The sequence below is a fragment of the Corvus hawaiiensis genome, chromosome 14 (genome assembly GCF_020740725.1).
Source record: "Corvus hawaiiensis isolate bCorHaw1 chromosome 14, bCorHaw1.pri.cur, whole genome shotgun sequence".
Classification (NCBI taxonomy): domain Eukaryota; kingdom Metazoa; phylum Chordata; class Aves; order Passeriformes; family Corvidae; genus Corvus; species Corvus hawaiiensis.
The window spans coordinates 19,815,853-19,830,549 of record NC_063226.1 but is presented as its reverse complement, the minus strand read 5'-3'; the positions used below and the strand labels follow the sequence as shown (position 1 = coordinate 19,830,549).

Below are 14,697 nucleotides of genomic sequence, written 5' to 3'. Positions count from 1 at the left end.
CTCCTGTGCTACTGCTGGAGAGCCCTTATGTCTTTGATACCATCCTCATGCACTATCCAGATGGTGGGAGCACTCACTTCCCTTCTGGGTCAGTTGGTTTTCGGCACTGGCTGGGATAAAGGAAGATTTCCATGGCTTCCCTTGATGTCTCTGCAGGGCTAACAGGAGGGGTGAGCAAATCATGAGGGGCGGGAAGATTTTTGGGATCTCTGGTGCAGCCTCTTCACTTCAGGAGGGCTTTGACTGGTGGATATTCTGATTAATGGTTTGGGAGCTGGAAGCAGCCCTCGCTGTGGTGCACAGGTGCCTGCTCTGCCAAGGATTTGCAACAGTTGATTATGGCTTGGGTTAGCACACCTGGAGGGGCAGAAAGGGTTACAAAGTGCACATCCCAATTTGGGAGGTGTACCTTTCTTGGGTGCTGCACCTCTTGCTCTGCTCGTGGCAGCTCACTGTTCGTGTGGTGCTTTCTTTTCTGTCTGACTCCAGTTAGTCTCTTCCCCACCTCCACAAGAACTTGGCGTGCACTGTGGCTGCAAGGGGAGGGATTCAACTTGATTTTTGGATTCTTGGAAGAGCTTTTCCAATAAAGGGGCCTTATGCCCAAGACTAGTTCAGGCTGCTGACAGTGTCAGAGACCTCTGAGCAGGGGAGGCAGCTTTTGATTAAGGTGTCTCAGGGCAGAGTGAGAGGTGTTGCTCTTGAGGAAGTGTGTGTGGCTGTCACTGATGGAAGAACAGGCCTCAAGAGAAGCATGGTTTTCATTGCCTCTGACTGTTGTTAGCACTACTTAAATGTGTAAATCTTGGAACGTTCTCCAATATGAGCCATTTAAAATCCTGAGTCACTTCTGTCTCCGGATATGCCTGTCTCGCTGATTCTGTTTCATGCCTCTTCTCATATCCAAGGCAGCTCAATGCCAGCAGCTGAATCAGTTTGGAAAGGAGGAAGAACAAGTATTAGGATGACTTCTGCATGGAAGGCAATCAATGTTCTTCAGGAGGCCAGTTCCCAGGTCTGGTCCCATCCCTGGGCATGGTCATCCTGGTGTATTCACCAGTGGAGCATCACCTCCCAGTGGGAAGATGGTGGGGCCAGATCCTTGGGGCTTTTAACCAAGGGAATGGCTGTGCCTTGCGACTCCCTGTGGGCTCTTCCCTGTTCCCTTGCCAACACTCTTTTGTTCACAAGCATATAAATGAGGAACAGAAGATGTGTCTTGGAGGAAACGTGGATGTAAGCAGGAATTCCATGTGAGGAAGTATGGCCAAATTGTGCTGCTCGCAGGGCTCTTCCTTAGCTGACCATGCCCTGAGTAGGAGGCTGGACTAGCTGCTGATGTTCTGAAATCTCTTCCAATATGAGTTTTCCTATGATCCTATGATTTGTCCTAGTTTTGGAGACCAGCAAAAAGCTCCTCTGCCAGCGTGCACACACAGCTGTCTCCTTGAGTGATGCTTTATATTATGGCAGGAGGAATTCAATGCAGAAACAGACTTTTTTTAAATGGCAGCAGCCCTATACCACGTACTGGGTGCTGTCATTCATGTGTGAACAGTCTAAGGACAATTAAAGTGTTGGCTGTCCGCACGAGATCTCTAAAGTAAAGTCTCTGCTGCTTAGGCAAAATATTTTTCAGAGAACAGAAAATAACAACTTGAAGGTCCTGCTGCTGCAGAATTGTCCTGTGAGTATTTAATCTCCATTGTCTGGGGTTGGATGTGATGGTGAGGGCTGGAGAAACTTATCTTGATTACAGTTTGCGGTGGTTCAGCGTTCCTGTAAGAGAGCCAAGTGTTGCAGTAACACTAAGGACGCCTCCTGCTCTGGTCTAAAACATGGCAGATTTGATTGTGGGGGCAGTGGCCAGGTTTTGTTTGCGATGTTGGTCTTCAGGTCTTGTGAGCTCCTCAGGTCTTGCCTGTGGACCCTGCCCAGCAGAGCAAAGCAGAGCTCTGCTGGCATTTAACCTGCTGCTTACAGATACATCTGGAGACATGGGTTAGTAAAGAGCACCCTCAGATCACAGGGGGCTGAAGTTTGGCTTTGAAAGAGAGATGAGGTTCTCTTCCTACTGTCCAGGAATATGTCACGATAAATGCTCCTACCTCCCCAAAGTCAGGATGGCTGTGGTCTGCAGGAATGAGGTAGAACCGTGATTGCCCCTAACTTTCTCCTGGAAGCAGGAACTGGGTCATTTTCTAATACCTCAATGCAGAGAACTGACAGTTAAATTGGATTTAATCACTCATGCCTGGAGGGCCCTTGTCCTGAAGTATGTTTCCGTGTTATTTTAAGTATTCAAAACCAAGAATATTTTATAGAGGAGCTCTGGGGTGGTCAGCACTGCCTGCAGTGATGCTCCTTTCTCTCACCCCGCACCCTCAGTGATGGAGGGCTGGTTCTGTACCTTGGAGTCAACTGCGGCTGAGCCTTGCAGCGCGTGTTTAACAAGGAGAGCTCTGCAGGGACAATATATTTTGAGTGCGCCTTACTGTCAGCTTTCGCCTTCCCAGCTTCGCTGCCGGGAGGCTCTGCAAAACCTCCCCAAGCCCAGCCAGCTCCGGCCAGCCCTTCGTCTGGGCTCCCTGCATTTCCACACCGCTTCTGCCCTTGCTTTCTCTGCCCACTCCTTGCTGCATTTTAACCTCACTTCCTCCTCTCCCCTTCCCCGCGTTAGTTCCCCTCTGCCTATCGTTTTATTGCGATATACGCCTCGGCAACCCCAAGTTGCGGGCCAAACTTCCCTGCCCCGGCGGAAGACCCGGGATTCGGCCAGGCCTCGCAGCGTGGAGGCAGCTCGGGGTGCTGCCCACCTCCTCGCCGGAGCATCAGCGCCTCGAGGAGCTCCCCCCTTCAACAGGTAGGGAGCAGCCAGCCCTGCTCTGCTCATCCTCCTGCGCCGAAACCATGGCGGTGCTCTGAGGCCGGGGCTGGGCGGAGGACCCCGGGGCATCCATCGCTTGGGGAGGTGGCCCCAAACCGGGGCAGCGACAGCGACCCGTCCCCGCTGCCTACGCTGCGGGGCGGGCAGCTCGGCACAAAGCGGGTGGGTAAACCCTCCTCCGGCGCGCGGGGAGAAGGAGGAGGAGGAGGAGGAGGAGGAGGAGGAGGAGGAGGAAGGCGGGGGGATGCTGCTCCCCTCCCTCCCTCGCTGTCTGCCTCGCTCGCCGCGGCCGGAGCAGCGCGCAGGCGGCACTGGCAGCCCCGGCCGGGCGGCACGGCGGGCTGGGGCGCGGAGCCCTGCGCAGCGCTGCGGAGCCCAGCGGGCTCCGGCCGCCCCCCGAGCCCCCCGCCGGGGCAGCCGGCGCGCCGGTGAGTGCGGGCGGGTGGGCGGCGGGCGCGTCCCCGCTCCCCCGGGGCATCCCCGGCGCAGACCCGCCCCGGCGGGGGCGGACGCGGGGGACAGCGCGGAGCCGGGCCGGGGATGGGGCTGCCGGGGGCTGCGCCGGCCGCCGGGTATTGTGTGGGGGGTCGGCGGACGATAGGCGGAGCGGCGGGGGAAGGGGGGGCTCGGCCGGGCGGCCGCGGGTTCGGAGCATCCCCGCTCCCGCAGCAACTCCCGCGCGTGTCGGTCCGGAGCGGAGCCGTGCCCCGGTGCTCCCCGCCGGGCATCCAGCCCGCCCGCCTGGCACTGCTGGCTGGGGGACGGGGAGAGCGGCCGCGGGGAGAAATGCCTGGAGGAGAGCAATCCTGAGCCCCCCCTGGCTGGAGCCGGACCGGGAATGCAGGGGAAGGGCTGAGCGGGGAGAAAGGTGTAGTAAAGCAAAGTCAAATTTCCCCCTGAATCCTGCAGCCAGGCCTAGTGGGCACAGATGCTGTGTTGGGCTGGGGAGGGAAAGGAGTTTTGGGGGCTGCAGTTTCTGAGGCTGGTACGAGGGAAGGGGGGGGGGGGAAAGAGGTCTAGGTCTTTTCTCCTTCTCCCAGAGTTACTAGGACTGAGATACGGATCATTAAAAAGGAATAGCCTAATGCAATTAAGTGGCAGACAGTCCCCACTGCAACACTTATCCATTGTTCCTCGCTCTGCCTTCTGCCAGAATGGTTCTCGCCCGGACAAGAGAAGTACAATTGAACAAATAGTTCATTTCCCTGGCCAATTGCATCTGTAGTGTCTCCCTCGAATCTGCTGCTGACTGGCTGCAAATGCAGCAGCGTCCCCAGACAGAAACAGAGAGCCGGGACCCTCTGGTGAGATTCCCGCTGCCGTGGGCTGGCAAGAGCAGCTCCCAGTGGCTGCTCACCCGAGTTGTTCTGATGGCAAGAGCAGAGCAGGTTTGCTCCCTCACCTCTCCATCCCCTTAGTGCCCTTCTGGGGAGTGCAAAGAAGAAAAACAGCAGGTGCTGAGGCAGGACCAGCCCACACCTAGAAGATGCTACTTGTGGTTCAGGCAAGTCGTCTTTCTGTAGTCTGTCTCTTAACTTTTTCCTTGCCCTGGAGGATGTGGGATTTTGGGGTGTTTTGAGGCGATGCTCTTTCGGTGGCGCTTTGCCAGCCTGCCCTTCAGCCTGTGCCCGTGGTGCCCGGGTGCCCCGCAGTGCACAGCGGCAGGAATGCTCAAGCCTGACCCTGCTGCTCCTTTCTGAGAGAGCTCCGAGCAGCTGGAGGGATTGCGGCTGCACCTGGGCCCTCGGCACACGCTGGCCCGGAGGCTGCTGTGTCCTTTGCCCTGGAATCTCCTCCCGGTTCAGAGCGCGTGGGGAGGCACAGATGCATTGTCTGCACTGCTGCGAGACACCCTCGGCACGGGGTGACTGCTGCTTTTCCTCGCTTTGGAGCTTCTTGTCACAAGTCTGCATCATGGAGCTTTTCTCCTTCTGTTCTTTCTGCTTTCCTCTCCCTTTGTCTGTAGACTGCCACCTGTCCCACTTCACTCTCAGCTTCTCCTTCAGCTTTTCCTGCTTAATGTGTCCTTTCACCTCAGTTTCTTTTTGTCTAAGTAGACCGTGTCCTCTTCAGCCTGCTTCTCTCAACACTGGAGACAGAGCCCAGCCCCTCATCTCGGTCAGAGTATTCCTGCCAACTGTTTACAAAAAGTAGCACAATACCCAGGCTGAACACTGACATAATTACATGCCCAGCCAGAGAGTGTAGTAAATAATCCAGCTTTTCAGGCTTTTGCCCAGTGGTGAGTCTTTTGCCATCTCCTTTGCCCATGGGCTAAATGTATTATACTTGGCTTGCATTTACTCATATTCTAGAAGCACAGAGTCGGTGCAGCCATGTGTGGCATTACAGTGGATGTATAGGGATGTCTTGCACCATACACACTCCCTGTGCCTGTGTGCATCGTGTGTCTCAATCTGCTCCTGGGGCCAGGCTCTGAAAGTCGTGCTGGGCTCCTGCGGGGGCTGCCAGGGCAGGGACAGCTGCTGAGGTGTGGGGATTGTTCCATCAGCGAAGGAAAGATGGCTCTGGGGTGAAGGTCAAAAGCACCAGCAAAAGAAACGCAGGGCTTGGTGTGCAGTTTTCCAGAGGTTGGTGTGTACATGGAATTGCAGACCGTGGGTATTGGCAGCACAGTTGTATTTCCAGTTGTGATTGTGAGCCTGTCTGCAGTTGCTTTGATTGTGAGTCAGTCTGTCTGCAGTTGCAGTAGCTGTGAATCAGTGTCTGCCTGTAATTATGTGGGTGAATCAGTGTTGGCTTGTTACACTATGAGTGCAAACGGTTTCCCATAGCAGTTGTGGGTGTGAATCACTCTACAGTCCCTCTGGATGTGTTTTTGAGTAGAGAGATGCAATACTTGGATTAATTTTGTTTTGATGAGGAAAAACTGTCAAGCGGCTTCTCATTTTGGAAAATTAAAGCTGGGTTGGGAGTTGGGCACGGACCTTATTTCTTCGTTACCAGCAGAACAACTTAGAGAAGAAATCCACTTCAAGGCTTGCTCCCAAGATTTACATGTTGATCTAAACCTTTAATTTCTTTGCCTGGTGCCTCTGCTTACAAGTGTCTTCTTCTGCTGGCATCCCTTGCAGAGCCGCAGACAACACATTTGGTAACCATCACGTGTGCCTCGTACCTTCTGCGTGTGGCAGATTCACGGGGAGGTTGTTTATGGCTTGCACGGTGTGTGTGTGTTTGCAGGGACGAGCCGGTGTGTGCCTCTTGGGTAGGTGAGCACAAACATTTCCACGCTCGGGAGTCGAGGACTGTGTGGCTCCTCTGCCACGCGCCCCTCGCTGCGAGCCAGGGCTGTTTCTCCACGTAGGTGGTAAACAGCAAGTTTCATCCAGGAGGACGGAGGTGCTGCTGCCGGTTTCTTGGTCTCTGATTTCTGCAAAATGCTGTTGTAGCTTCTGGCCTTCAGCAGCATCTGTGCAGCACCAGAACTAGAGGCGAGCTGGAGAAATTCGGGCGACCTCAGGTGATGGAAACAGAGCACTGGGCTGGATCCAGGCTCCCAAAGCCAGCCTGGCCCTGTGCTGGCTGGTGCCGGTAGAGCTCGGGGCTGGCAGGGCTGGGCTGCCTCGGTGTGTGCTGAACTGGGTGTCTGTGCCTGCGCCGTGCACACGGGCGTCCCAGCGAGCTCATTTCAGAACAAAGGGATGCAAACAACCTGGGAAGCAAAGGGATGTTGAGACAGGGGTCTTGTGAAACACCACGGTGCCTTACTCTGCCGTTTCCGGGCTTCCAGATGAGCTGTGGCTGCTCATTGCTGCCCCTGCCCTCAAATGAAAAGATGTTTTTATTGTGAGGCACCCTCCTTTTCAGCTGGAGTGATTGAGAACTGAAGAAAACCCTCGCCAGTGGGGACACAGGGCAGCGTGTGCCTCGCCTGTGTTTATTGCTGCTGCGCTGAGCACTTGCTGGCTGCGGAGAGAGCTTGGAGCTTTGCTCAAAGAAGCACTGAAGAGGCACAGCAGTGGTCACCAGAAGCCTGGTGTGCTCACAGAGGGTCAGGGTCAGCTGGACAGAGCACAGCCCGTGCAGGCTGGATGATTATGCAGTCCTTGAGGGGTGTTGAAGGACCTCTCCTGCTGCCTGGGACCTGTTTTGGAGAGGCTCCAGTGCAATGAGGAAGGGCTTTAATGAGCTTCTTGTGCTGTGTAAGTGCTCCTGAATTTGGGGGTAAATATGCAGGTGTTGTGAGGTCACGTACAGTGCTGTGCTTGGCTGAGCTGCTGTGCAGGTGGGCAGATGGTGCTTGACACCACCAGGCTCTGGATCACCCTCTTCTTCCTGCACAGAAGTGCTTTGATCTGGGATTTTGGGCTGAGGCTGCCTCTTCTTCCCAGTCTGATTTCCAGCTGGCTCCCAGCATCAGCTCCTCGCTGCACAGCCCTCCCCGAGATATCTGACTTGACAAAAGATGAGGAACTACTGCTGGTCCTGGGGGCTCAGTGGGGGCTGCCAATGCTCAGCTCCCCTCCAGCTGATGCCACTGGTGTCCCTGCATGGCATGTGGGGATGCTGATCCAATGACACCACAGGTGGACAGCAGCTCTGGGTGCAGTGCTGGGGCAAATCTGTCCTTTGGGCTGGTTTCTGAATGCTGCCTGGGTGGTGAGACTATTGCTGAGTGAATCAGATGGTTCCCCTGGCTGTGTGTGTTCCCAGGAGGCAGTAATTTGGGTGAGATACCCATGTGACTCTCACAAACATGCCCGGGGGGGTTTATGGGCCTCTTCTGCCTTCATTTCTTTTCTGGTGCTTGCAGTACCCCCCTCTCTGGCCGTTCTCTCAGGGTTTTTTTGCAAGCTTTACCTTTCATTCTCCACCTCCAGAGTTCTGTGTCTCTCCCTTGTCAGCAGTAAGCCTGTGCTAATCACTCTTTCCTGGGAAAGCACTTCAGAATATTTAATGGTTTCTAGAATAAGGGTTTCTGGGAAGATCAGGCTCCTTGTGCCAAGTCAGGAGATACCCAGTGTTGGCACAGTTACTAGGGTACCTAGCTGATTTGGAAGGTTCCAGCACTTTTTTTTTAGTTCCCAGACCTGCTTCAGTGGGAGCAGGGGCTGGAGCTCATCGCTGTCATGAGGGGAAGGAAGGAGGGAAGGTTTTCCAATTCCTTGTTCACAGCCCATCCAGCAGGAAGGCTGTATTTCCCTGGAGTGTCGATGTCGGACAGAGAGCGTGTCTTGGGGAGGAGTGGGAATGCTCGTGAAGCCCTTAGGTGCGTGGTTATGGAGACACCTGCCAAATTCCGTGTGTTGTAAACTCCAAGCGTCGCTGGGTTCCAGCTGCAAAGCGTTAGCAGGGCTCCTCAGAAAACCTGCGTTGGATTCGGCTGTGGGGGTTACCAGCGGCTGCACAATCAGTGCTGAACGCATTTGCTAACCGTGCCATTAAGGAACGAGCAGTGGACAGATGGAGGGAGGAAGAAGTGCAGGGCTGCTCTGAACACACCCCATCCCTCTAGACTCCATCTTGCACACACACAGATGAGAACCAGAAGCTCTGAGGAGATGTTCTTGAACTTACATCAAAGAGGGGGTCAGTCTAAAGAGTTGTACCACTCTTTTCCGAGCTTAGAAATTTGGGCATTCTGCACTTCTTTCCTCATGGACACTGTGCAGTTTTCCCTTCAGCAAGTCCTAGTAAGAGATTTGAGGGTTTTTTTCTTCTTCTTCTTTGAGGCTGTTAACAGCCAATTAACATTCCTAAACCCTCGCTTGGTTACACGCAGTTAAATGCACGTTGCCTGCATCCTCCCCCCGCTTTCCAGAGGATCAGGGATCCCTGCAGGTATTCAGATCAAGGCGTTGGCTGATTAAGAGCTTTCCTGAGTGGGAAGTGACAGCTGAATAGCCTTGCACGAGGACAGCCCCAGCACGGGCTGGAGGAGCTCCAGTGCTGCTTTTCCGGAGGCACACTCGTGGGTGTTCCCATCCCTTCCCTTTGCTCCAGCTGCTGCTGTGCACCGAGGGACCCCTTCATCTGCTCTGCCATCAGCATCCTCTCCAAGAGCTACTCTTGTGTGCTGAAATCTGAGGAGATCAGTTACTGGGCTGTTGGAACCTCGAGAGTGATTTTACAAGCTGATTTTAGTAGGGAGGCTGCGTGGCCAGTAGCTGTTGGGCTTCTAAAGCCCTTTGCACCAGCTGGGTTCTTGTGTTTGCCTGTGGCTGGGCTTGCAAGAGCCCCAGGAGAGGGAATAAGTGATGCTGAGAGCTGCTGTGCCATGGGAACCACACTGGGATCTGGCTGTGGGGAGCTTTGGAAGATGCCCTAAACTGTCTGAATGGTGAAACCTCCTCCTCTGCAAAAGCCTCCGTGTGTTTTCCACCACGTTTCCTGCTTGGCAGCAAGGTGATGAGCAGGACTGGGTCTGCTTCTCAATCCATCTCCAAGTGTAAAGTAGCCAAAGAACGAGGAAAACGCCCTGCAGCCTCTTCTATCCAACTTCCCAGGGAAAACACAGTGCAAGAACCGAAGGAAAGGGATAGGAAACAGTGCCAGGCTGTTTTCTAGGCTTTGTCCTTCCCGAGCCCGTAAGTGCAGCCATAGCAAACCCCCATTTTGGGGACGTTCTCAGTGTGAACAAACTGAGATGTGGCTGGCAAAATATTCACTTGGGCAAGTAGTGAAAACAGATTTTCTTCCCAGTGTGGGTGTGTAGAACAGGTTCTGATGCTTCAAATGAGACTTAAGCATAAATTTGACTTAGTTCAAGCAGCCCTGTTACCCTTGGCTAGCATCTTCCTCATCAGAACTATCCAAAGTAGAAAATTAACCTTCACCTCTGTAGAATATTGAAGGAAAACTCCATGAACAATGTTTAGTGGAAATGATGTTGTTTAGAGCTTCTTGGCACCCACATGGAAGGTGTTCTGGATTTTATCACTGCTCCTGACCCTCTGAATTACCTTGTTCCTCCATTTTCTGGTACTCTTTTCTTCAGCTTCACTTTTCTGCTGTTGGTGCAAAATGTTCCCCACCCACGATCTCACCAAATCTGATCAAGATGGTCCCAGATGTTCTAGAGGAGTTCCTGCAGAGCCAGGAGGCACCTGCTGCAAATCCAAAGTGTCCTCGTTTGTGTGGAGATCCCTGGTCAGAGTCTGCTGGCTGTGCAAATTCTGCCCAAACAAAGCATTTTTTGAAATCAGCAGCTGAATGGGAAAATGTTGATTCCAGTGAAAATTCTCAGCGGTGTTTTTGGGGAGGGGAAGAGTGAAGAGAGCAGTGGTTCTTGTATTTTTTTATATATCTTTATTTTTTGCTTTTGGCTAGTGTTTGAAATTGCCTTAGGGAAAAAAAATCAATTAAATATTGTTGTATAATATGCAAGTTGAAGTGAAATGAAAGGGAAAAGTTGAAAGGAAATCCACTGAGAAGCTGCTCATTGAAGAAGTTCTGAATTTGCCTTGTAAGGAACATCAACATTTTATCTGTCCTTGTCGTGATTTGGATCGAGTCTCCCTGAAATGTTGGAATTTCCCACAGAACAGATGCTCAGCCAGTTAATTTGGGCTTCATCAGCAAATACGTGAATTTCCAAGGCTGTGTGTCCCTTTGTCCGCTGGAAGGTGGCGAGAGCCAGAGGAGCCATCCCAAATCAGGGCTTTTCCCACCAGAGCTGTGGGTGTGTCCATGCCAGAGGCTCCTGCAGCCTCCTTTGCTGTGAGGATGAGCTTCCCCGGCTGGAGCTCAGGTAGAATCCTGATTAAATCAAGCCTGAGCACACTGTGCCTCAATTAATCCTTGCATTAATTTTCGAAAGGATTTTAAGTGAGTGATGGGGAGGAAGATAAAGGCAACCAGGGCCAAATGCTGGGTTTGTTTTTTCCCCTGTGCCTGCTGTTAGTGACTATCTTGCCAGAACAAAAGCTGAGGTGGGTGGTAAGGACTGGTGGTGTCTGGCTCTTACCTTCTGCCTGCCTGGCAGCTCTTGTGCTCCTAGAGCTAAAAAACAAGCATCACGCTCAGCCTCCAGGAAGACTGTAGGGCCAAAATGCTGGGCGGGGGGGGGCAGCTAAATGCAGAAATGTGACAAAACATCAGCCAGCCTGGCCTCGTGCCTCTTCTCTCCCAGGGGCAGGGGTAGCCAGGTACTCCTGTGTGATCTCCAGGTGTTTCCATCCCGCTTGGCTGAGCCTCCTGCTCCCTCTGCACGGGATTTCTGCTGGGGCTTCACCTCTCCCATGTCCCTGTGCAGAAACCCCTGCTCCTTGGCAGCACTAAGGTAGCTCCCCTGCTCCCTTCACCCTGGGGCAGCCTCACCTGGCTGAGATTTGCTGTCCAGCTGCTGGAGTTTGGCTTTCCCAGCACCTCCTTCAGTGCTGGAAGGAGCTGCCTGAGGCTCTGCAGGGTTGAGTGGAGGAATGCAGAGGTCCCATTTGGCTGGCCACCAGCATCTTGCCCTGGTTTCTGCGTGCTGTGATTGACTGGAGCCTTCGCTGCTGGCTCTGGGGGCTCACAGGGGCTGGCTGTGCCTGGCTGCCACAGTGCTGAATCCCCCGTGTGCCAGACAAGGAGCGTTGTGAGGGGGAGATGTCACGACAAGCTGTATTTATCCAGGCTGTTGCTTGGCAGTGCTGCTCCAAGGTGCATCAACATAATGAGATACATAAAAGGAGAAGGCAGTTAAATGTGCAATAACATCACAATAAAAGTAAAACTGAGCATTAATGAAAACTCTGAGCACGCTAAGTGTAGTATCGTCGAGCATTCCCACCACCTTGGGCCTCGGTGGTCAAACTTAATAATAATTTCTGGCAGTGTCATTACCGGAATTAGATGAGGGTTTAACTGTCTAGAAAAAGATGTTGGGAAAAAAAATGGGTCTTGAGACTTCACAAGTGGTTCTGCTGTGTGGATGTCACCGAGGTAGCAGAGGCACCGGGTGAGCTGGGGACTGCTGCGAGGGGCAGGTGGTGACTGGGACTGCAGGGCGAGGTGGAGGGAAGGGATGGGTGAAGAATAGCCAGTGTGGTTACTTTGGAAATGGAGCTTTGCACTTGCTGCTGAAGCACCTGGGGAGCTGCAGGATCTGCCGTGAGGGTTTTATGTGTATTTACCTGCTCGGCTCTCACCCCACAATGCAGCTCCCCAGGGCCAGCAGTGCTCCAGGGCACACTGCTGCCTTTGTTTCCTGGGGGTTCCATGAGATTTCAAATATGGGACCCCAGAAATACTGACTGCTGCCCAACATTAAAAACTGAACTGTTTGCTTTTCCCTAGTAAATAAAATCTCTTTTCTCTCATTTCCCTCCCTGGCAGGTTTTGGAGGCTCGTTTTGCAGTGGCTGAACGCTGACACCATGGCGCCGAAGCTCCCAGGAATGGGGCCCTTCTCCCTCCTCAGCCTAGGAGTCCTAGTTCTGCTTCTGGCTCTTCCTGCTGATGCTGGGTAAGGTGGTGAGTGCTGAGCTGTTGGCCAAGGCTGCAGTCCTCTTGCTGAACTTAAATATCCTGGGGTCAGTACCTGCATGAAGTAGCCCAGGGCAAAGCACCAACAAGGGTTTCTGCTGTGTTTGACCCTCCCCTTGTCCCTGTCCCCCTGCCTTTCACCCAGGGACTGTTCAGTCCCTAACGTGGCTGACACTGGCATTATTTGAGGTGCTCTCACTGAGGACAGTTGTCAGCATTTTTTGCAACAAAACCTATTTTCAGCTTTGGCCTCTGCACGATTCATTCTGAGCAAGGACTCTGCTTGCCTGAGTTTTAACTTGGAAGAGAGATTCCCCCCCGCCCCATTTAATATTTTAATACTATTTTAAAGAGCAGAAAATCAATCTGCTTCATCTGTTTGGCTGCTAATGGTGTAATGACCCACGGGCAGCACACCTGAGCTGCTGCAGCGCTGTGGTTATCTGCCAGCCCTGGCTGGGCACGCTGCTCTCCTGTGCCTGGGTGTGCAGGCTCTGGCTGTCCTGGCAAGGAGAGTGCTGCTGCCAGCCTCACCTTCCCAGCCTCTGGAAGCTGTCTGGAGGAGATGAGAGCCTGTTAGTCCGTGACTGCATCCCACCAGAGCCTGTGCTGGGTGAGCTCGGGGAGCCCTTTGAGGAAGGAAGACAGAGATGCCGCCAGCTGTGGGGAGAGAGGAGCTCTGCTCAGAGGGACAGAAATGCAAATAATACATGACTTCTATAAAACATTTAGAAAAGCCTTTAGAGTGCCAGGTATGGACACTGAAATGCTGTCTGCTGTTACAAGTCCAGTAGGGATCAAGGACCCTCATGCATGAGAAGACGTCAGTGCTGCCCCTGCCGCCCTGTCCTGCCTGTTTTGCTTTGTCTGCTTGGGTCTGGCTTTGCAGCTGCATCCTGAGCCTGCCTTGCCCTGTAAACGCTGACCCTGCCCTCCTGCAGAGGCACAGCCAGCCCTGGGCTCTGCTCTCTCACCTCCAGCTGCTGGGGCCAGGTCCCCTCCCCACGATGGCTGTGGGGGTTGTCCCCATCCCCTGTGCCTGCAGCTCTGCCCTCCTCACTGCTGCCTTTTCCTCCCCATCGCGTATTCACTGGAGCCACTGCTCCCTCGCCACCTGCCACGCAGGGATTGCTCAGAATATTGGTCCCCAGGAGGATTTGCTTCCTAAATTGTGTGCAAAGGGACCCCTGTGCCACTGTGGCACAGCTCCCCAGAGAGCCTATGCACAGGTGGCAAGGTAATGACTTTTCCTCAAGCCTGTCCTAATTAAATTTGCTGTAAACCTCTGTCCTTCCTGCCTAAAGGATTTTAATTATTTTAAAACCCTGATCCCCCACATCTCTTTGCAGTTCCTTTGTGCCTTGCTAAAGGGCAGCTTTAGCTTTATGTTGAGGTGAGGTGAGGCAGCCCAGAGCTTTGCTGGGGAAGGAATTATTAGCCCAAAGCAGGTGCCAGGCAGAGGTGCTGCTGGCTCTCCCCTGCCTGCACCTTCCCTTGTCCTGCCTAAGCTGCTCTTCCCCCAGCACCTCCCGAGTGAATCCCACACTGCTCACATTGAAGTCAAACCCTCAAATGCCAGGCTAAGTAAAACAGCTTTGAAATTTGTAAACTCATTTTTCCCATCACCGCTGAGCCTCCGCCAGGAGTTCCTTCACAAAAATCCGTCCTCTCACTCTTTATATGATGGGTAATTTTTAAAGATAGCTTATAAAACATTAATGAATGAGCTTTCATGAGCATGCTAGCTATTCATAAGTTATAGATGGTTATATACTCATCAGCAGACACTGGGACAGATTGCTTTTAGCCATGACATCTATTGAAAGCTGGTACAATTGAAACCCCACTAATTACTGCAGGCATTTGTTAAATTTCTCAAAACTCTGCTTACCTGCAGGGAGTTCCAGCCCCGATGAAAAGCCAAAAGCAGCATTTTGCATTCAGATGGAAATCTTGAGGGCTGTGATGCAGTTTGTAATGTCAGGGGTGGTTTGGATCCGGCTGGTTGTGTTAGGGCTGGGTTAGGTGTTATCCCAACCATGCCTCACCTCCGTACCCTATGGAAACTGGGATTCCAGCACTGTGTTACCCTCCTGTGCTCCTGGAGGCTCAACTTCCTGGCTTGACCACTCCTGCAGGTGTTGCTTTGCTAAAAAGCAGAGGCCAAGTGGTCCTGTGAGAGGTGGGATGTGACCCCTCAGAGAAGTGGACCTCAGGCACTTGAAATGCAATTTCCCAGAGTGTTTGGTCAATGAAGCCAATGAAAATTAATGTCAGAATTGCCCAAAACGGAGTATTTCAATTAACTGCAGCATTCTAAATAGTATTGATTCAAACTGACTCTAGAAGTACCCGTACCCTGCTCTCAATTTTTCCTCT

At 53.0% G+C, this 14,697-nt stretch overlaps 1 protein-coding gene across 1 annotated transcript in view; it reads left to right on the top strand.

Annotated features, from left to right (window-relative positions):
• LOC125333373 (gamma-aminobutyric acid receptor subunit alpha-3-like) overlaps positions 1-14,697 on the top strand; it is a 95,299-nt gene that overhangs the window by 20,340 nt on the left and 60,262 nt on the right. The window contains exons 2-3 of the mRNA XM_048319237.1: positions 3,120-3,315; positions 12,170-12,298. Coding sequence (XP_048175194.1) covers positions 3,120-3,315; positions 12,170-12,298 — 325 coding nt within the window. The remainder of the gene's footprint in view (positions 1-3,119; positions 3,316-12,169; positions 12,299-14,697) is intronic.